Below are 21,450 nucleotides of genomic sequence, written 5' to 3' on the forward strand. Positions count from 1 at the left end.
TCCTAGCGCTGATATTTTAAGATTAATTTCTTCTCTATTTCAAACCTACTCCAATGTTTTCCAGAGTAAGATCTGTTCAGAGGCCACTAGAAAATTAAAACAAGATTTCAAAGAAATTAATGTTTATTTTCTCTTGGTAAAAGCAATTCATAATGTGAGTAACTACTGAAGAATAAGTTTCATCATTCCTGGATGTTTCATTTAATTTGATGGCTGTATATTTGCAAACTCAAAGTAGAAATCTAAAAATTATCACTGTTTTACATTTTATGTTTTTCTTTCTTTAAAAAGAATCTTAAAGCTCTGTATTTATTTTTCTCAGACTATTAACACATTTTTGCACATCTAAAAGTCAGTCAGATAGCTCCAATAATCTTCTTTCACATTTTTCCTTGATATCACAAATCATTCTAATTCTACTCACAGGTTGCTGCACTGAAGACAAGATATCCACTCCCTGGGTAATAAGCAGTTTATATAGCTGTCTGATACGTGCATGTTTCTCCTGAGCATTCACAAGGTAGGCTTTAGCATGGTGTACATTTTCAGGGTCCTCGCATATTTCAGGAATATCCAGTTCTCCTGATTTTGATAGACATTCCAGCTGGAATATATTAAAATGAAAATCAGTATGTGTTTAAAACAATGTGAAAGGAAGCTTACAATTCCTTCCTTACCCATAATGTGTTACCCTAAACTTTGTTGATGTGGCCTTAAGTAATTAAATTTGGGTTCAGATCTGAATTTTAAATTCTCTAAATTTCATGTAGTTTTAGATCCAAAAGTTTAATTCTGATCACCAGGCGGGTTAATGCTGTTTGTTTGGCAAAAAAAAAGAAAGACGACCAGCACCAAAACCAAAAAGAGTTTAACTGCAATGGGAAGAAGGTGTATTTTAAAAGATTATACTCACTTCTTTTTTAATGTGATGGAATTTGACTGTCTTGTTGAAAATCTCATCGTACTCTGTCATTGCGTCCTTTACCATTCGATGGAGATGAATAAGCTCTCTCATTCTCTCAGAATTCTCTTTCACAGGAAATCCTTTCTGGCTTGGCAATTCCAATAATTTTATCAGGTACTCAAGCTCAGCGTTCAGTTGCTAGCAAAAAAAGCAGAAGTAACTCAAATTACACAAACATATTTGCTAGTTTTCCTTTACATTTGATGAAATAACAACCTAACAATGGTAAATTGCATTGGGGAAAAATCAATGCCATGCCCTTTAAAACACTCTCCACATACTTTACTTTTTGCTAGGCATGAATCTCAGGTATCACCCAGAAACAGCCTTGGATCAAAACAAGTCAAACTGACTTGTAGGGGAATGGCAGACTGAATTGCTAAAACTCAGAGACAGTATTCAGAGGAGATAGGAATCTCAGTACGACATAATTCAGCCTCGGACCAGGCCTAACTCAAAAGCATGAAGCTGGTACTCTCCTTGTACTTCCACCACCCCAATGCTCGTGTGTCACTTTAATGCGCAGCTAACACCGCACAAGACATCCTCTGGACACTGAAGGTAAAAAGTCTTCTGCCTTACCTTACAAATACACACAAACCTTCCTTCTGGAAAAGCAATGTAAGACATAAAACACTGCAACCCCAGACACTCTGTCTGGGGTCAATGTGAACGTGAATCTTTACTGTACCAAAAAGAGCTTTTGATCCACCGTGCACTTCCCTAGCTTGGTTTCTCACCTGATACTGTGGTTTTATTTGGTTAAACTTTTTTTGTAGTTCCAAAACAATAAAAAGGTCACTTCCAAGGTCAACTTCTGCTGCAAGCTGGAGTGCCTCTTGAAGAATCTCTAATCCATGGGTAGTCTAAAAGGTAATCAAACAGTTCAGTGTTTCTGTCTGTAGTAAATAAAAAAAAATATTTTAAGTCAAATCTAAATTTGTAACAAGAACCTTCCCCAAACCAGACACCCAAATGCTGTCAGTAAATTTAATTAAGAGATTACTAGTTGGGGGGGGGGGGGGAAGAGATTTTGAAGTTAAGATTACTAATTTTATTTTTTTTCAGCTGTAAACCTCTCTGTCTCAAACCCTCTGACTGACAAGGGTAATAAGAAATCTTTAAGACAGTGTGCAAAAATGATTCAGACACTGAGATCGCAGGACCCATACACACAGTGTATTTTCTGTGATAACAGATGTTGTGGTTTAGCAATAAGTTGCACTAGACAAACAGTGGCTATAAACCTCTGTTTCTGCTACTAGCCTAGCTAGTGTTGCTTTTAAGGAACACTGCACACTGACCCTGTGCCAAGGAGATTTCAATCCTCTTTCCTTATGAACATGGTTGGACTTGAGTTTAGTAACTATTAGGACACCGTTTAGTCTAGTCACTATTAAGTCACAACAAAATGGTGCTTTAAAAAAAACAAAACAACCAAACCAAAAACAACTAAAGCACTGCTTGTATAATGTATGGACTTGATTAAAACTTAAAATTTGAAGTGAGGACTTGGACTTTTGTTTGAATAAGGGCAAGAAAGATCAAAACCATTTCATGTTTCTTGATGACTATCTGAATGGCAGAATAGACTACAGAGAATTATCCTACTGATCATCTCTCTTTCTTAAATGGTACCTATAATAGTTGATGAGACAATCACAGACAAACTAATAACAATCTAGGAATGTTTGCCACAGTTGCTTTCTTCCTAGCTAATCTACTTACAGTTTTTAGTTGTTCTTTAAATATCCGGCACTGTTGCTTGACAGGTTTTACTTGAGTAATTTTAAAATTCCAGATTGCCCAAAGATCAGTCAGCTCTTTCTTTTCTTTACTGAGATTAACAATGATATCTTCTGTTACTTGTACAGATTCTTCTACTTTCAATATTAAACTCTCATTTTCCTGGCGAATAGACAGACATGTTTTTTTCCACATATGTTTTTATAAAGTATAATTAAAACCTCGTAATATTAAAGTCTCAACAAAGCTTAATAAAAAACAACTACTCTAGTGTAACTTCTTTGAAAATTTCTGGTACTCCAGGTGTCTTTAAATACACTGTTCTCTTAGAAATAGGCATAGATCAACAGAATTTGTATACTGAGGACATGGCTAGTGTTAAAGTTTAAAACCTAGAACAGGTCAGTAATGACTGAATTATTGCCATCTGATGGCTGTTTAATGCTCATGCAAAATAAAGTAATTTCTGAATAGACAGAACTACCCAAAATGGCCCTTTAGGGAATAGCAACTGGAAAGTGAAGTGGATGAAGAAAAGACCACTCATTTGTGCTAATAAGCAAAGCAGCACTGAAGCATGGGAGGGAAAAAGTGTTCAGCATTTGAACATTTGGTGTTTTTTCCTCTTTTTAACAGAGCCCATATCAGAAACACCAGAAAACTGGGTAATGCTGTTTCTGCTTTTCCCATTTCAGAACTTTTATTTTAAGAAAAGTTGTGTTCGTAAATTACTTGTATGATCCATATCTTCCAGATACTTAAAAGTTACAACCTAAGAATACCATGGGAACAGAGTAGCAGAAAATACGGTGGCAACACACTTCCAGGTCTTTAGAGAGATAATATCTGAAGATATGTTTAGACTTTAAGTGACTGCAGTGCAACCTCATATTCACACGTATTCAGCTTGGCTTTACACTATCTTATCTGTGCCTGGCTGCATCCAGCTGTGACAGCACACACTTTAGCCCACACTAACTGCTTGAGCACTTCCCTTCCTTAAGTAGGTTTTTCCAGCTCATCTTGCATGCTGCTGTATGTTTTCAACACCAACTCCTCCTTCTCACCCTAACGTAACTGCTCCCTAGTCTGTCCTATAAAAACAGAAAGAACAGCTGGGTGTCCAGGCTGTCTACATTAACTGGGATCACTTTAGGAGGAGTGGCTTAGGGAATGATTGCAGACCTCAAATGATCATCTCATGAAGGGGTGCTGGAAAATTAGATAGGGATGCCTAGGCAGTGCAGCTGAACCCAAGACAGAATGTAAAGACACCAGGAAAGATTATCTGTAAGGAAGTAGCTCTAGCACCCATTTCCTTAGAAGAACCTCATACACTCAATTAGTAAAGACTGCCACTTAATGGAAGTAAAATAAACTTAATACTGTACTTGCATATATGTTGCTTTCCAACATGAACAAAAAAAGATATGTACATGTATTAGATTTGTATGCATGTACTGGATCATTTATTAAGGGCTCTGTCATTGTTAATCACAAAACTTTTAATATTACTTATAATGGCATTAACACTCAAATACTACTTTGACATTTTAAGAGTATATAGCAGCATTAGTCCCTTTAAAACTAGGTACTGGAGAAATCACAATCGATCAGTCACAGAACTAGGACTAGACCTCATCACAGGCAAACATCTAATATTCAGTACAGTTTATCAGGTTATACTCACCATATTTACTAAATTAAGAAAATTGCAACCCATATTTTGCGTGGAAAAAATCTTCTTTATAGCCTTTTGCCACTGAGTATTAGATGACTCCATTGCAATTTTATTTTCAGCCTCCCTGTTTGTTTGTAGTGGTTCTGATTTATAGAATTCCTTCAGATTTTGAATATCATCCTTCACCTACAGAATGTCATAAAATAAGCATAAAAAAACCAAATCAAAACTTGAGCTTCTATAATCAGAAGGTATACAGACATGATAAAATTGAATAGCAGCCTCTGAATCTTTTCCAGGTTTTAAGATCTATCATCCTCCCTAAATACTAAATAATAAAAAAGTTTTAAATAACCTGTAAACCAGTAGATGGCAAGCAGACAGGTGGCAGCAACTTGTTCAATTTCTGTCACATATCATTACATGGATATTATATACCAGTGTATCAATGCAATGATTTTCACAGATCTGTTTAATATGAAGTAACTGAAGTTAGCAATAATCAGAAGTAGACACAATCGAATTTTTTAGCAGTTTATCTTCAAATAAGTAAATCCTATGGCTAATTTTATGCAATAGGTTCCATTCCATCTTCAATTTCTTTCTAAATATAAAAGAACAACAGTGTTGTACAATCTTAAAACCAGCATTACATCAAAATGAAAATTAACTGCCCTGGGCATCATTAGCACAGCTACCAAAATTATGTTGGTATTGAACTGATTATGACTTCAGTTACAGCTGGTTTATATTTAATTTTTAAACCCCTTCAGACGAATTAGCACTTCAGTGGAAGTGGTGCAAGACGCAATAAATATCTCTATATTATAATATGATAAATATCTATATCAACATCTTACATGAAACATTCTAAAAATTATATGAAGCAAAATCAGTAAATTTAAGTCAGAGTACATACACGTAAGCATTTTTATTATGTATATAATGAGAGAGTGCATGTGCACAGGAGAAGAAGTAAAAATTCAATTATAATACTTCCTACAATGGTGATTTAAATCACTAGAAAATCTGTACGTAGACTAGTCACTATGCTGATGCAAGTTCAATGGTCAGGGCTGCTTGCCCTGATGGAACAGATCTCCTTTAAAATAGAAAGGAGCTTACAAAGACTTGCAGTGCTTCCATGGCACAGCACGTACAGAATTTGTCTTAGCTAGCTAAAAGCACATTTTTCACTTGTAAGATTTTCACAGTGTAGTCAGAGAATAAATAAGTAATCTGTACCTCCATAGCTGACTTTAAAAAGGCCACATAAGTTTCCAGAATTTCTAGTTTTGAACTAATATTTTTTTCAATTTTTTTCAGTTCTTCATTCAGAAAGTCAGTTCTGCTAGAAAAAGCTGCCACCTGCTCAGGTTCAAACTCTTCCATAACTTTGATGATTCTCTCAGCTGCTTCCAGTTCATGTGAGGTTTCCTTTTAGGGTACAAGCATAGAACAATATGTATAATGACTGAAAAGGACTTGTGAATATTGATATCACATCGTTAATTTTCACTAGTATTGCTTTCTTATGTATAATTCAATTACTTAGTTGAAGAAGAGGTCATAATGGACATTATTATGCTGAAAATAACCATTTCTTTCCTGTAACATTTTGACACTAGAAACTATGGATGTAGTTATTGAAATTAATGGGAAGAAAAAAGTAAGAATCTCAGTATTCAGATTAAGTAAACCAATTCACAGTGTAAGAATGAAAACAACAGAAGCATTCCATATGGGAACACCGATAGCCAGAACTGATACAATTCTTTTAGTAAACAGTATAGCCCAATTTTCTGAACTGATTCTGTTGAGTCTAAATCCCTCTTAGCTGCTTGTCCGATACTCAATTCTCATAGAAGCACTCAGTGTCCACTCTAGAGTGAGACTCCAGAAGCACTGGGTCCTCATAAGGCTACTGCTGTAATTGTTTTAAGGCCTGTCCTTGTAGCACTTTGCCTTATGAATCGTAGTTCCACTCATGCCTTCATCCTTGAATCAATAATTGCTTCCTAGCTCCAGACAAGTCCTTACCCATCAAGCTAGACTGCCCTGCATTCCAACCCAAACCAATGTTCTTGCACGCAGCAAATCTGCAGAAATCAGATGGAGACCAAACAGTGGGTCATATCTGTCACTGCATCAACTGCTCAGACCCAGAAGAAAGTCACAGTATGCTGTCTGAGAAGAGCTGAGTTACTAACATTTTTCATGATTCAGCTGGGATTCTGGTTTTCAGATTCACTATCTTAACTCATAGCTTCATATATCTATGTGCTTATCTACTTTTCTACATTTAACTCAATACCACTTAGCATATCTGCCTCTGGCATTCAGCCAAGTGTGCAAACTGTAGCATACCACAATCCACAGAAAGAATAGGTAGGGGAGGTTACTATTGTCAGGGCAGATTGTACACTGCAACAAACAAAAGTAACACCCTGGCATGCAAAAATCTGTCAGAAAAGATACTAAAAACTATTATACAGTCTTGTGGAACAAAAAGAGGCTCTCACTCATCTGCTGAACTTTTTATATTCATACTATATGTTCTCCAGAATTTCTTTAAAGTGAATTTTATTTCCACAGACACTGTACAGATCCGGCTCTTGGGTTCCATAAACTGTTGCCTAAAACAAAAAAGAACTCCACAAGAGAAATGTAGGATACTCCTAAAATATATATACTGCCATGTTGTTCAGCTTAGCCATGAAATATGCACCTGTGTCAAGACCGTGGAGGGGATTCAACTGGCTTTAAGCCACTTTCAGATACTGCAGTACTGCTATGGGAGCTGGAAAGGCCCTGAATGTGACTTAAAAATAGCATCATCTGTGTTACAGAGCTGAGCGCTGCAGTGCTTTCACACTGTGGCTGCATTCCCAACATGACCAATGGATATCTGATGGCAACTTTACAACCCCCTTCCAAGTTTCTCCACCTGGGAACTACTTTTTTTCTTTTTTGCTGATTTATCCTTTTTATTTGGCATAACAAACCACAAGAAGAGTTTTCTGTGCCTCTGACTGTCTAGACAATTTTTAGACTTGGTGCCTCAGGTAGGAGTAGCAATCCACATTTGAAGATTCTTCCTATCAAGGGTTGATACTAGGATCTTGAGGTAGTAACAAATAAAGCGATGAGAGAGAGACAATGGGGATAATCAATAATATACAAAGGACTGACTTGTAATGTTATCTATGGTTTTGTTCATTAACTACAGTTTTAAACTAAACTATAGACCTATTTTCTTTCCAAGAATACATAAGAAACTCTCAGCCTCTCACCTTATTTAGAATTACATGCTGCATGCATTTGTTTCTAAAAGTACTTAACATCAGCAAAGCTTTTTTTTTTTTTACCTTTGTTTGTTGAGCCAGTTCAAGGTGTTTGTTCAAAACTCTTCTCGACTCAGACAAATACGAACCAATCTCCATACCAACTGAAAGCATCAGGGTGATTTTTTTAATTGACTGCGATACCTTTATTTGAAAGCATTATTTATATAGTTAATTTATACAAGTAGACAGTATAAAAACAATATAAAACATCACTTTGTATAGAAAAAAGTGAAGTAACACGTGTCTGTTGGTGTTTAGATTATGTGTTTTGTATAATCAGAGAAAATCAGGAATGAAAATATAAAAGAAGAAAATTCTACTATTTCTCCTAAGAAAATTCTAACAGGTACGATCAGAATTTGAGAAAAAACTCCTGATTGCTCTCATTTTGTTGATAGTGCTTTCCTTTATCCTAAGTATCCCAGGCTTGTTATTTCAATAAGGCACAACTGCATTATAATCTAGATGTTACGACCTTGGCAGAAATACTTTTATTATGCTCCATTTTTTTTTCAGAAAGTACATTTAAAGCTTCTCTGCCAAGCCAAGAGACCTATTTTTGTGCAGATACATGTACACGACTCCACTTCATCATCACTATAAGATGTTATATATGCATGATTATGAAGAGCAGAGGCAGATGATACCAGACATAGTATGTATAGTTATTATATGGCACATGTGAATTCACAGGTACCATATATTTTAAGAAGTGGCTGCTGATTGAGGTTCAAGCTTCATTAAATGAAGCTCAGGGGCAGTTGAATTTAGCACCACATGCTTTGGGATACTTTGCATTAGCAGATTGGAATGAAAAAATATTTTGCTTGGTAGGAATATAAAAATAAGCACTGTTCACTATAATGAAAGATCATGTATTATGACTCAAATTTTCAAAATGTTCTCTAATGCAAGACTGGGAACAAAGTGATTAGAACAAACTGCAGAATGAAACTGTATGTCAAAATTGGGGTCTACATTTTGAAGAAAAATTACTTTCATAATTGAAGTTTTAGCTTACGATTCACAATATGCTGGTGACATCATTTCTACAAGACCAAAAGCAGCTATCAGCAAATCTTTTATTTTCAGCTAAACTCAACAATATTTGCATTGTGTTCTAATACCACAAGGCCTCTTCTACATAAATTGTATGCAAAAGGACCAATTTATGGCAAATTGACTTCCCATTTGATTCAGAATAGTTCATTATAAACATCATGCAAATATTATAAATTATCAGATTGCAGACTTAATTATTCAGTCACTAAATTTGATTTACTTTTTTGGTCTACGCTCTGGGATTTACTTCTTAGGAACCTGTTAAAAGATTATATTTTTTAATTTGAATTTACACATGGAACCTTATTTAGGAGCCATGAGTCTATTCCGTCTTTGATAAGTCATTAAAAAGGTCTTCAGTACTACAGAACACTCAACAGCTTAAAGAAGGCTGTGATGTCCTTGATGCATTAGTATCTTAATAAATAAAGGGAATTTTTATAGTGAACAGAATCTACTCTCCTTCAGCCTTACTGAAAATTTGCTGTGGTTCACAGTCACCATGCTTATTAACCCTCAATTTTGCCACACTTCTATTTTTATCTTCAGCCAAATGAAACAGAAGACATAGAAACAGTACAGGAAACCTGCATGGAGGTCACAGTCCTGACTGCTCACTTCTTTTCCAAAAGAACAAATCATAACAGCTCATTATCTAAGCAAATCCATGCTTTATTGAAGATCGCTGGTAAAATGTTCTCATGAAACAGCTGCATTTTTCAGAACAGCTTTAGGATCATTTGTGCTGACAACAGCCTTCAGCATTCTAACTACAACTGTGCACTCTCTAACAAACCAATATGTTATTTGTAACTATTTGAGTCAACTTTAATATTCACATTGCAAAATTATGGAAATGCAATGCACTGTTCATGAATGCATTAAGAAGACAATGTGTTATGATGTACCTTATTTAGATGATCTTCAAGTGAGGCAGTCCATTGTTGTTTCTTCAAAGTAAGTTCTTTATAATCTGGACACTGCCTGATTAATTGATCTACTTTTTTTTTAACATATTCCATCATTTTCTGAATTCCTGTCACCCAAGAGCTAAAATGGAAAAGTAGAACTGTTGTTATTTCTCATTTTTGCTCAAAAATCAGGATGACGATTAAAAAAAACCCAACACCTTTTCTGTTGATTTGTATGACAAGTAACTTATGAATTTTAAACTGTGACCCTTAAAAGAAAAATAACCAAGAGAAATATTAAAATTAATCCAAACAAAATTGATAATGAGTAGAACACAGGAATGATATTTCCAAACAACTCATTTATCACCAGTGCGTAAGTTAGATTCACGTGCCAGATATCCTGATTCACTGAGAAATACCTCATTTCACAAATAATTCTGACTTTAGTTATACTATCTAAAGACTAAAACCACAAATAGAACAGCCTAAAAAGAGTGAAAATATATGGCATATCACTTCTACTTTAAAAATAATGTTTTCTTTGGACTTTCAAATATTTCCGTGTCTTTACAGTAGCTGAAGAGAATGTCATATACATTCTAAGTCAACATTTCTTTAAAGATGCTGTTTTAGCAGGAGAAAAGACAACACCAATTTACAAAACAATGGCTTGTCTTATAACTTAAAACATTTAATATCAGGGAAGCAATTAACAATCTGAATACTTGAGGCAGTCCTCTTCAAATTGTAAAGAAGTTATCACATACAATTAAGATGTGAAGTTTTGATATAAAAAAAAAAGAAACCTACATATCAATTGATTTACTACTGAAATTTATTCATTGTAAGAATTTTTGTGGAGACAAATATGTTCAAAATAAGTTTTTCATTACTTTAGTTTCATCAGAAAATTATGTTATACAGGTACTTATTCAAGGTTTCCTCCTTTGTCCTCTAAAATTAAAGGAAATTTTCTCCTCACTTCAGATCAGGCTCAGAGAGTTAAATTCTGCAACCTCAAAGAAAAACCTTATTCTACACTACTAACAGGAATTATGGTATTAACAGACCATTGTGTTTGAATCTGATCCAAGAATTGGTCACAAAGAGAAACCAAAGTTTAAGTCCCTTTTAGGGAGTAGGTGGTTTCAAATTTTGTAAATTACTCTTTCAAAAATTAGCAACCTGTTAGTTTGTGCTTTAGCCTTAAATTCTAAAAATGTCACTCCTCTATTTCAGTACTCCTTAAAAAGAGGTATGTTTAAAAACTTCTACTAGCACCACTCCTTTTAAAAAAAGCAATAAGAGAACAAGATTTATAGGTTTTGAAAACAATAATTTAGATCTCAATAAAACTTTTGAAAGTATCACTGCTTTTTATGAGTTAACACAATAAATTTATAACAGCAGTAAAATAAAGACAGTTCTTACACTCATAAGCAAGCTAACTGGCTGGCAAAGTAACAAAGGTTCTCTTAATGGACAAAACTTATTGATTGTATAATTTTTTTTAGAATTAATACATATAAATTTTTGCTCCTCCTGTTTTTTGAACTGGCTTTAATTTAGAAATACGGGAGCTCAAAAATCAGGCTTACCAATATTTTCATTCTGAAACATTCTAGGATTACAAGAAAGAACTGCCTTCGGTCACTTTTCTATAATCTATTCCTCTTCCAATGTGAAAATTTTCAGCATTTTCATTTATTTGGACTATCTTTTAGTATAAGGCTGCAACATGCCTCAAGAAGATTTGAAAGTAGGACAGAATTAACATCATATTTCTCCATTTTTACTGTGAGTTGGATTTCCAATTATGCCACTGAAGTCAGTGTCACTAGTGTTAAATATAGTCTTCCCTCAATGTGAGGGTATCAGTATTAGATTTGTAAATCATAAACTACTAGAGCTATCTTACCATATGCATACAAACTGCTTGGCTTATTTTTGGGTACTCTAAAAATTAAAATAACAAAACAATGTGAATACAGAAATCCATCTACATTTTAATTCTCTTAATGTTCAAGTACTCTATCTTCTCTCAGTGTATTTAAACTGGTACTACACATAGCAGCCACTGTGATATTGCATTAAAAATGCATTTTCCAGTATCCTCATTCAGAATATACAGTGCAATTCGGGGCATCATCTCATCAAAATCGACAAAGTGTCATCCAGCCTGAGCAAGGTCAGATGATTCCTTCTCTTTATTAATAAATATGTTGTCTGAAAAACTGGAGAATCTGGCTTCTTTTTTAAAACTAGTAAAGTCATGCAAGTAGCAGAGCATGCAATAGCTTCTCTATCACAAATGATGAAGGAATTCTAAAATTATCGTGCTTCAACTTGAGGGAGCTGGCAGCTTTTTTCAAATTCCACACAATTTTCTACTTGCTGCCAGCTAGTTCAAGAACCCTACCAGATTGCAAACGCTTAACAGCTATGTATCTCATTGTCAGATTATACTTTCTTGTCTGTCTTATGCAAAGCATCAGTTTTTGGAAAAGATACCTAAACTTTTTCAGATCCACACCCTTCACCACCTTCAAATGGTGACTGCCCATGTCCCTCAGAATTTCCAGTCCGGTTAGATAAAAGAAATGGGAATTCTGTGAGGGCAGTTAAGAGCCAATGAATTGTGCAATAAGGGGAACAAAAGAGTAATCAGGATTTAGTCCTGATGGGAGTTCTGTTTTCTGTCCAAATCTTCCTCCTTTGACCCTCAGCTGTTCATACAAATCTTGTCCCATGTGGGTTAATCACTGGGCTGAATACTGGCCAACATTTAAGGATAGCACGGTGGCTTATACATGACAGAGGTGTCTCTCCTCTTTCATGAACATTTCTGGGGAAAATTAATATTCTGGAATATGACACCACATTTGCTGACAGAGCTCACTATGTTACCATTACTAGGCTTATGAGCTGGCTGGGAGCATTCTGGGTATCTCCTAAAGCCATGGGTTAGGCAAAAAACTAGACTTGTCTTGGTGTACAAAAACTTGAATGTGAGTCAGGATTATCCTTGTTGCATTGAAGACTAGGCCTGTGCTGAGTTGCACCTGGAAGAGACTAGCCAGCAGGTTACTTCCCTCTGTTAAGGGTTTGTGAAAATGCACCTGGAGGGCAGTTTGTCCAGTTTGGGTCCCCACAGTACAAGACAGACAGACAAGCTGAAGTGAATTGAGCAGAGACCACCAAGGTGGTTGGAGGCTGGAGCACATGATGTACAAGGGGATGCTGACAGAACTCTGTTCAGAGTACAGAAGAGGTGAGGAGGTGATCTAATCGCTGTCTTTCATTATCTGTGAGGAAGTGGGGTTATACAAAAGACAGGATGAGAGTCTTTTCAGAGGTGTACAGCAAAAGGGCAAGAGGCAATGCTCACAAGCTGCAGCAACAGAAATTTTGGCTAGATATAAGAAAAACATGTTTCACAAGGAGAGTGCAGAAGTACTAGAATGGGTTGCCCAGAGAGGCTATGGAATCTCCATGCTTGAAGATATTAAAAATTTGGCCCTGAGCAACCTAATCTGACAGGTTTTGAGCAAGGGATTGTACCAAATGATGTCCAGAGTTCCTTGCTAGTTTAAATTATTGTAATCCTCAAGCCCATGCCTAGGAATATAAAGTGTTCCACCCGCACAGAAGTACCAGCACTACTCATTGAAATATATGGCACATTCATTACATTTGGGCAATGAGGCCTGAAGGCAGCAGGGAAAAACTGAAAAGCCATAATATTCTGTATTTGCTTTCTTAGAAAAGGCCTTATTTATTTTTATGATGCAAATAGACATTTAAAATATTTGAGAGCCTGGGATTTTTCACTGTTCTTTAGAAACAACAAAGCACATTTCTAGTGAGATTGCCTATTGATATTGTTTTAAGTTTTACCTTTCTTCTCTAAATCACTGCTGTTTCAGCTGTAATGCTTTGCCGTTTTTTAAATTATAATGTCTCCTAGGCAGAAATCTTACCTTCTTTATTTATTTATAGAATATCTTGAGCAGCTCTTTGGCACACAGGAGATCTGCCTGTGGCTGTACCTGTTCTTATTGAATTTTACCAGAAATGACTGATAGGGTTATTTTGACAAATTCATCCCATTCTTCTTGATGTGTACCGATGATATCTTACTATCCCACTGCTGATTTGGACTATTGAAACATTTTAAAAAAACCCTTAATAAGGAAGAAAGAAAATTAATGACTGGGTTTTTTAGGGATTCATTCTATCAAGATCTTTAACATTCCTAACATTAGTCAATGCTGTACACACATAATTTGAAACACAACATCTGCTTCTGCTGAGGTTATGTCTAGCAGAGCATCAAGTCCTAGAGAACAGCAGCGTGTTCTGCAGTTATGTCTGGTTTAGGAATCAGAGTCAAAGTTTCACTGAGGAAAATCCCTTTCCATGTAATTAAAATATCAGGAGATGCTGAAGCAGTAACAATAGCTGTAAAGCCAGCTGCATGTGTTCCCGAAACAACTTTCTATTAGAATTTTCTATTTCATCCCTTTGCTAGGTTCAAGACAGTTACATCTGGGGTGACAGCTGAAAGCACTTTAGATAAAATTTTTTGCAAGGTCATGAGATGAAATTAAAATCTTATCTAGACTTTCAGTTGTTGTGTTGAAGTAAAGCTATTCAAAGTACAGGAATAATTAGGGACATAAGCATGTAGTGGGAAGGTAGAGCTAAGCTGACTACTAGCCAACCATCAGCCATGGTCATCTGCTCTGTCTTTGAAGTCGAACGTGTTAGTATAAATGGTCTTCATTCTTATTGCACCAGCATCCTACTAAGACCTGAAAAGTAGGAGATATTAAGCCACTAGGAGTGATTCTAAACTAAGTCATGCTTTACATCAGTGTAAAAATCATGTCTGTGGCGTACATCATCACTCTAATTAACAAAAGCTTTGGAAGGAAAAAAACCCAATTTAATTCATGAATTAAAACTACTAAGAAGTGGAGAAATTTCTGTATTTTCTGCCCTTGGCTTAACACCTGTATTTTTGTCTTGCATCCAATAACATTATAATTGTTATAACGATGAATTTCAAAAAGGTCTAAAAGGATTACATTGGGCAGCAGGGAGTGTTTATAGCCACTGATATTTTAATTTTCATTTACATACATTTACTTTTACAAAATGTTAACTAAACCATTGTTTCTGAACACAGCCCTAACATACCAATTCCATTGTTTGACACCACTCTTACAAGTAGCATGTAGTATTCCTAAAGATTTTTGTTAAAGAGATTGGTTTGTACAAATACCAACAGATAAGTATGGCAGAAACTTTGAGTTTCAGGTCATTTGAATGCACGCCTACTTAGTCAACTACACTGGCTCTAAATGCAGTCTGATTCTAACTAGTCAAGTTATAAAGCAACAGGTAGGTATGGAGAAATGCAGCAGATATGCAAAAATGTAGGGAATACCTGTGAGAATCTGCTTTATTAACTAAAGTTTGTCCCTTTTGCAAGGTACTCGCTGTCCAACCTTTAACTGCTTCCTGTAATTCCTCATACTTCATTGTCAAGACAGGCAAATGTAAGCCTTCTGAATTAAAGGTTTTAAGGTAATTCTCAATACCTTCAAGACCATCAAGTACCTGCAAAAAAAAAAAAGCATCTGTTGTCAATATGTCTATTTAAAATGTGCATGTATATTCTTTTACATAAATAGATGATCAATGGACATTTAATATTTGGCATTTCTTCAGAAATGAAAAACAGTATTTTAATTTAGGGCCTGATATTGACTTTGCAGATCTCAGAAAAACACAGGTATAATTCAACAGAAGCTTATATAAGTACGGACATGCAAAATCATGATTACTCTTTGAATTTAAAACTATTCCATTTTTTCAGTAGTTGTCAGGCCAATTTGACATACTGAAGCAGAACCAAAGTAATGAGAGTAATACGGCACATTAGCACTCAAAGTTTTATTGAAGCACGCTCCCAAAGAGTTTTACCAAAATTATTATTCTTTGTAATGTTTTAAATATATCAAATGTGTATCCAACAAGTAAATTATAATTAAATATATTTTTATTTAAAAGGTAGGCTTTGATTTTGCACATATGCAGCTTTGGTTTTGTTATAACTATCCCCTGTCTTCCTTTAGTGCAAGCAGAAGTTTCTAATTCAAATACCAGAAGAAAGTGACAGAAGTACTCTAAAAAGACTCCTGTCTTTAGACTGAGTAAGGACAACATTGCAATACTCCATTATTTAAAGTCAGTAAATACTAATATTAGTAAAATAGAAACATGCCCAAACCTACTGCGCATAATTAGCGTGATAGCAGTAGCACCATATTCTCTTACACAGATTTTTTTATTGCTCTAAACACCAGAAAAACGTGAAATTTAAATATAACAAAGCAGTAGACAATGTCTAATAGCATTAATTTCTCATTGAACGTATACATTTATGTAATGACTTAAAAATATAATGACTGTAACATGGACTACTCTGCATACATATTTTTAAAAGGAAACCAACTGTTTGTACAACACCAATCAAACTTGTGTTCTGACTTTGCAATTCTCTATAGGTACTCTAAGCTTTAGTTCACTGAATAATTTTGCAGACTTGCAGTGCAAAAATACATCGCTCTTGAAGCCTCAGTTCATCACTGAGAAGAATTCTGAGAGAACAAAACTACATACATGCTAAAATAATATCCTTAATTATGTCAACTTTAAAATTACTACCTCAGAAGAACCAAAGAACTTTGAGGCAGACTAAATTTGATTTTGAAGACTTTTGCAAGGTTTTACATTCATAAGAAGTTGAAAAGTGAAAATTCAATGCGATTCTCAGGGGACAATATGATTCAGCTTGCTACAACATATTACATATGAACCAAGAACTCAGCATCTGAGAATGAACCCTACATTGCTGACAAAATAGCAAGCAGAGATGCCTGAACCCTCTCAAACAACTGAAAACTATGCAAAAGAAATGAAGGAAAATAAAGAGGATGAGCAAAAGTAATTCAACTTCTATACACAATGGATTAAAATAGGAAATGCATACTATTTCATTGTCTCTGCTAGGTTATTTTTCCTTGCAGAATAAAGGATTCAGCATTTAAAAAATATATATATCTCCTGACTGTACAAAGAAAATTTTCTAAGATCAAGAACACTCCATCAGAGGAGGAGTGTAATTGAAGGTACCCAGGAAGGACTTTTCCTAAAATATGAAATCCTTTTAGTCATCACTAAGTATAAAAAAGGCCATAAGCTTCAGATCAAGACAGGAATTACCATCATCTTTGGAAACTCATAGATTCATGGACCTATGCAAATCTCAAATATTTTTTTTCTGTAAATAAAGGCCATTCACATGAACTCAGGAACTAAGTGAAGTTTTTTTATTTTGTGTAATATGTTCTGTATAATGAATTCCAGTCTTCACACCATACTTAAGAATATTAAATTAAAGAGTCATAGTAAAGTTAAAGTGTTGGAGAATTATTATGGATTTAATAAGCATTTCAGAAGGAGTTAACCACGCAGCTAGACTTATTGTAAGTATTACTTGTTAGCATATTTAACTAGGTAAGCAGCAAATGTAAGAACGTGTTTTGAGTCTTGCTAAAAAACAATAGGGAAATTCAAAATGAATAAATCAAAAAGGTATATATTAACGCCATTGTTACATTTATCAAAGAGCAACAGGAGCAGAATGGCAACTGGACAAGAAACTATTTAGAAGACAACTGGGGTAGGGAAAAAAAAAAAAAAATCAGGTGTTCTCTGCAGCTCCTCTTCCTAAACATATCTGAGTGCCTTGCATGTTCATCAATCTGCACCTTCAAGGATGACAGACAACTTTATTGGGTTGCATTGCCTGCATTCTCAGTGCTGTTGCTACTTTGATAATTAAGTCTGCTACTGTGAGCAAAGATTTATGTTTCCTCATGTTCAATTTCAGTTGCAAGTAGGAAACCTGGTTACAGCAAGATATTATCTGGATTGACTTTTTCCCTAGCAGCCGCTGGAGTCATTGGTAGGTTCTATACCCACCCTATTCTGCTCAGAATAGCAACATCAGGCCCTAAATTCAGACTTTCATGAGCTCAGCCAAATCAACATTAAACAATGCACACAAAGCCACCCTTCTACTTCTACCTCAGACTCCTTTCAAGAATTAGCATATGTGTATATCTCTGATTTTTTTTAATAGCATAAGCAGATTATGGCATAGACAACAGAATACAAGGAGGAAAGCATCATGTCTACATGCAACTGTGGTATCAGAGGATAAATTAAATGATATTGTTTTAGAAATTGTATCACTTCATCTATCAACTGATAACACAAAAATACTTTGCAACTTATATATTCACAAGTTAAAGATGCAGGAGAGTTATAATTAGTGATCTAAATGCTTAACACTAATGGCAGGATTTTTTTTCATTTCAGCATGGAAGATTAGTAGAGAAAACAATAGTTATGCTAGCAAAAATGACAAAAACCTTACAAGCTGTAATTAGAATGAACACCAACATGCTGAAGATAACATGGGCATAACTTTTATGAGCAGAAATAAGATTCCTCTTTCCTGAGCCATTCTGAGCATTTCCTGATATTAAAAAAACACTTTGTAATAAATCCAAATGTCATTCAAACAGGATCTTAATATTTCTCTCTAAATTTCCTTATTAATAGTTACCTTGACCATTCTTCATGATTGGGATCCATTTTAAGTAATTTTAAAAAAGCAACAAAAAATCATGCAATACACTTTTCCCAGTCTGTTCGGGTTTTTGGTTGTGTACATACAGAACATGAATGGTGAATTTTGTTGTGGTTCTTTTTTTTTCCACTTTAAATTTTGATTTTGCTTTAGTTTTATTTTAGTTCAGTCTGTCTTCCTCATCCAGTTATCATAGTTTTGAGATCTTTTCAAGAAAATAAAGGATATAATCCCTCTGTACATCCTCTGCTTCTCTACTGTCATGTGGCTCCATATAGTTGTCTTGCTTTCAAAGTCCTGTGCCTGTTCAATTGTTTCTCTGTAGTTGTTTATGCTTTACTAATTACAAAGATCAAAAGAAAGTAAAGGATTTTTCAGCAATGCTTCTACTCAGCAATATGGACCTCTATTTATGTATTTATTTATTTTTACCAATACTGAATGTTATCACCACAAAATAATTGACTAATGACATATACAAACCTGAAAATTCCATTAACAAGGAAAAAGAGAGTCTAGAAGGTTAAGCAGAATAAGTTTCACTGGATCATGCAGAAGTCTGTACTCTATTCCCCACAGCTCCATGCCAAGAATGCTCCACCTCTAAGTCCCTCATGTATGTTCGCTTTAAAGCTAGTTACTATCTACACTATCTTAAATGATTTTTAATTTTGCAGTGGCACACAGGAGAAAAAAAAAAACCCAGCATCTAAAGTAGTTAGAAGAAAGTATATATGTCCTGGAGTTCAAAATCAAAAGGTGATTTTTGAAGTAATTTATGACCCAACGTACAAGATACTCCACAGCTAACAAAATGTGAATCTGCAAACATACTGTACTCAGTAAAAACCTTATTTGTTTACTTAAAGCTATCCAAGTGAATGTTTTCAAGCTTTTGCCATACCAAAGTAATCTCAGACTACTCCATGTATCATTTCCCAAGTATTCTCAGAGGATAGCTACACAGAGATCCCCCTGCAGAAACTCAAACTGAAGGTAAACTACATAGACATAGAAAATGGATTGATATTTAAAGGAAAGTTTAGCAAGGAATAGACATGATTACAAAAGAGCCAAGGAACTTGCAAACATGCAGAAAAATATTGCTTAATGCAGCCAAATATACAACAGAATGCAGCCAAATGTACGCCAAAACTTAAGAGCCCAAACACAATGCAAGTGCTATACTTCTGTGTTTTCGTTCTCCTGAATTCATTAAAAATTAAAATTACAATGAGATAGACAAGATCTAAAAGTAGTTCTCTTTGAGTTAGTTCAAAACAACTAATACTCTATTTTTCTCATTTGCTCTTTACATGTAAAGAGAGTCCAGAGTTTCAGGCATACCCTGAGAATGACTGAAAATGTCTCTTTTCTGAACTGTAGTAACTATAGTGTTTTTTCACTCTTACACATAAGAGGTATAATGGCATGCTGTGGAGACACACTTGAGCTAGTGCATTCTTCAGCAGGTACTTCCACAAAGCACAGCCCTGTATTCTGAAAAGATGCTACCTTTGCTCTCAACGCAATAGACCTATATTTGCGTAGCTCCTTGTCCAAACTAGAAGGGGGTTGACAATCAGCAACAGTTTTAACACAGTTTCCATCAGCCCATCTCAGATTCCTCATTATAAATGAAATAAACAAAGATCAGGCTTATTAGAGAAAAAGATCTCTCTCACTTCAAGGGTCTGTAAATAATTTCAACATCAAGTATTGTTTACATGTTGTTAAAAAAATACCGAAGGAAGAGAGCACAGGTTAAAGACAAATGTGATTACAGCCCCACCTAGTGCTCAAAATAAAAATTAGGGTAGGCAAAATCTTACGGTTGTTTTTTCAGCACATTTAATAGAGCTATGAAGATTATTGTTGGAGCTGTCCTTGGAAATAATCTGTTTTTAAAGCTTCTATAAACGATCGGCAAACAATGCTTAAAAAAATACAAAAAGACTATTTGGTCTTTGGAGACCTTAAAATATAAACTTTTCTAACTAGTCTTCTAACTAAAAGGTTTTGGAAAAAAAGTTTGCATTACTAATACTACTTGATGTATGTGCCCTTGAAGAACAGGCTTGTTGTAAAACAGAAACAGAGAGATTTCACATTTTAAGTTTGGTCTTTAATGTTGAGATGCTTCTTTTCAGTGGAAAATTTTCAGCTGTAGCACCTGATTTTCAAAGCTACCACAGACTTAAAACTCAACGGGACACATTCAGATAGCAGAGTCTAAGCACTTAGTATTTCCAAAAAGCACGCAAACCCTTGTTTTCTTTAACTTCAGCTGGCCAGCACCACTGGCTAAAGACCTAATGTTTCAAAAGCTTTGTGCCCCAAATCAAGGCAACAAAATTACAACCCATTTTTTAAAAGATAGCTCTCTGATCTGATAGCACACACCTGGAAAAGGCTTGAATAAGTTCTCTACTGACATCAAGGACTGATGAGATACAGGATTCTTTGCTTAATCCATTTTCCCTAACTCAAATAAATTTCCTTTAACAAATTGTTGTGTATTAATACTAGAATGTAATAACAAAACTTACTTTTATTACATGGTAAGCCAAACAAATTACTAAATTACTTCTTGCTTTAACTAAAGAATATAATCCAGTTTGCAGTTACGAAAAATCTAATACAATTGTGGTAAATTGTTCCAATAGCTCATTTCTTCACTGTTTAAAAAAGATGCTCTTTTACTAGTTGGCATTTGGTAAAGTTTGACATCTATCTGTGGATTTTGTTGTCTGCTGGATAGAAAAATCATATGCTATTAAACTTTGCTTGCCCATATAGGTGTTTATAGATTGCCTGTCTTCATTGCCTACTACTCTTACATAAATTACAAATACTATAAGCAGAAAAATACCAGCAATCAATCCACAGTACTCCACTGGAAGCTCATATGTAGATAAAAATCCCTACTTGTTTTCCCATTTTAAGGCTTAAAACAGATTTGTCTCTGAATTGGCTTAAAGTGGCTTGAGGATTTTGTATTATTCACT

The 21,450-nt window shown here is 34.9% G+C and overlaps 1 protein-coding gene across 3 annotated transcripts in view; it reads right to left on the reverse strand.

Moving 5' to 3' along the window:
- Positions 1-21,450, reverse strand: part of CCDC141 (coiled-coil domain containing 141) — a 109,986-nt gene that overhangs the window by 28,117 nt on the left and 60,419 nt on the right. For all 3 annotated transcript variants that reach the window (XM_072874357.1, XM_072874356.1, XM_072874358.1), the window contains exons 9-17: positions 15,167-15,339; positions 9,709-9,850; positions 7,760-7,879; positions 5,637-5,828; positions 4,401-4,577; positions 2,693-2,872; positions 1,705-1,830; positions 914-1,102; positions 425-604 (exon numbers count right to left, since the gene is read on the reverse strand). In XM_072874357.1, the coding sequence (XP_072730458.1) occupies positions 425-604; positions 914-1,102; positions 1,705-1,830; positions 2,693-2,872; positions 4,401-4,577; positions 5,637-5,828; positions 7,760-7,879; positions 9,709-9,850; positions 15,167-15,339 (1,479 nt within the window). The remainder of the gene's footprint in view (positions 1-424; positions 605-913; positions 1,103-1,704; positions 1,831-2,692; positions 2,873-4,400; positions 4,578-5,636; positions 5,829-7,759; positions 7,880-9,708; positions 9,851-15,166; positions 15,340-21,450) is intronic.

The sequence above is a fragment of the Ciconia boyciana genome, chromosome 10, assembly GCF_034638445.1.
Source record: "Ciconia boyciana chromosome 10, ASM3463844v1, whole genome shotgun sequence".
NCBI classification, from domain to species: domain Eukaryota; kingdom Metazoa; phylum Chordata; class Aves; order Ciconiiformes; family Ciconiidae; genus Ciconia; species Ciconia boyciana.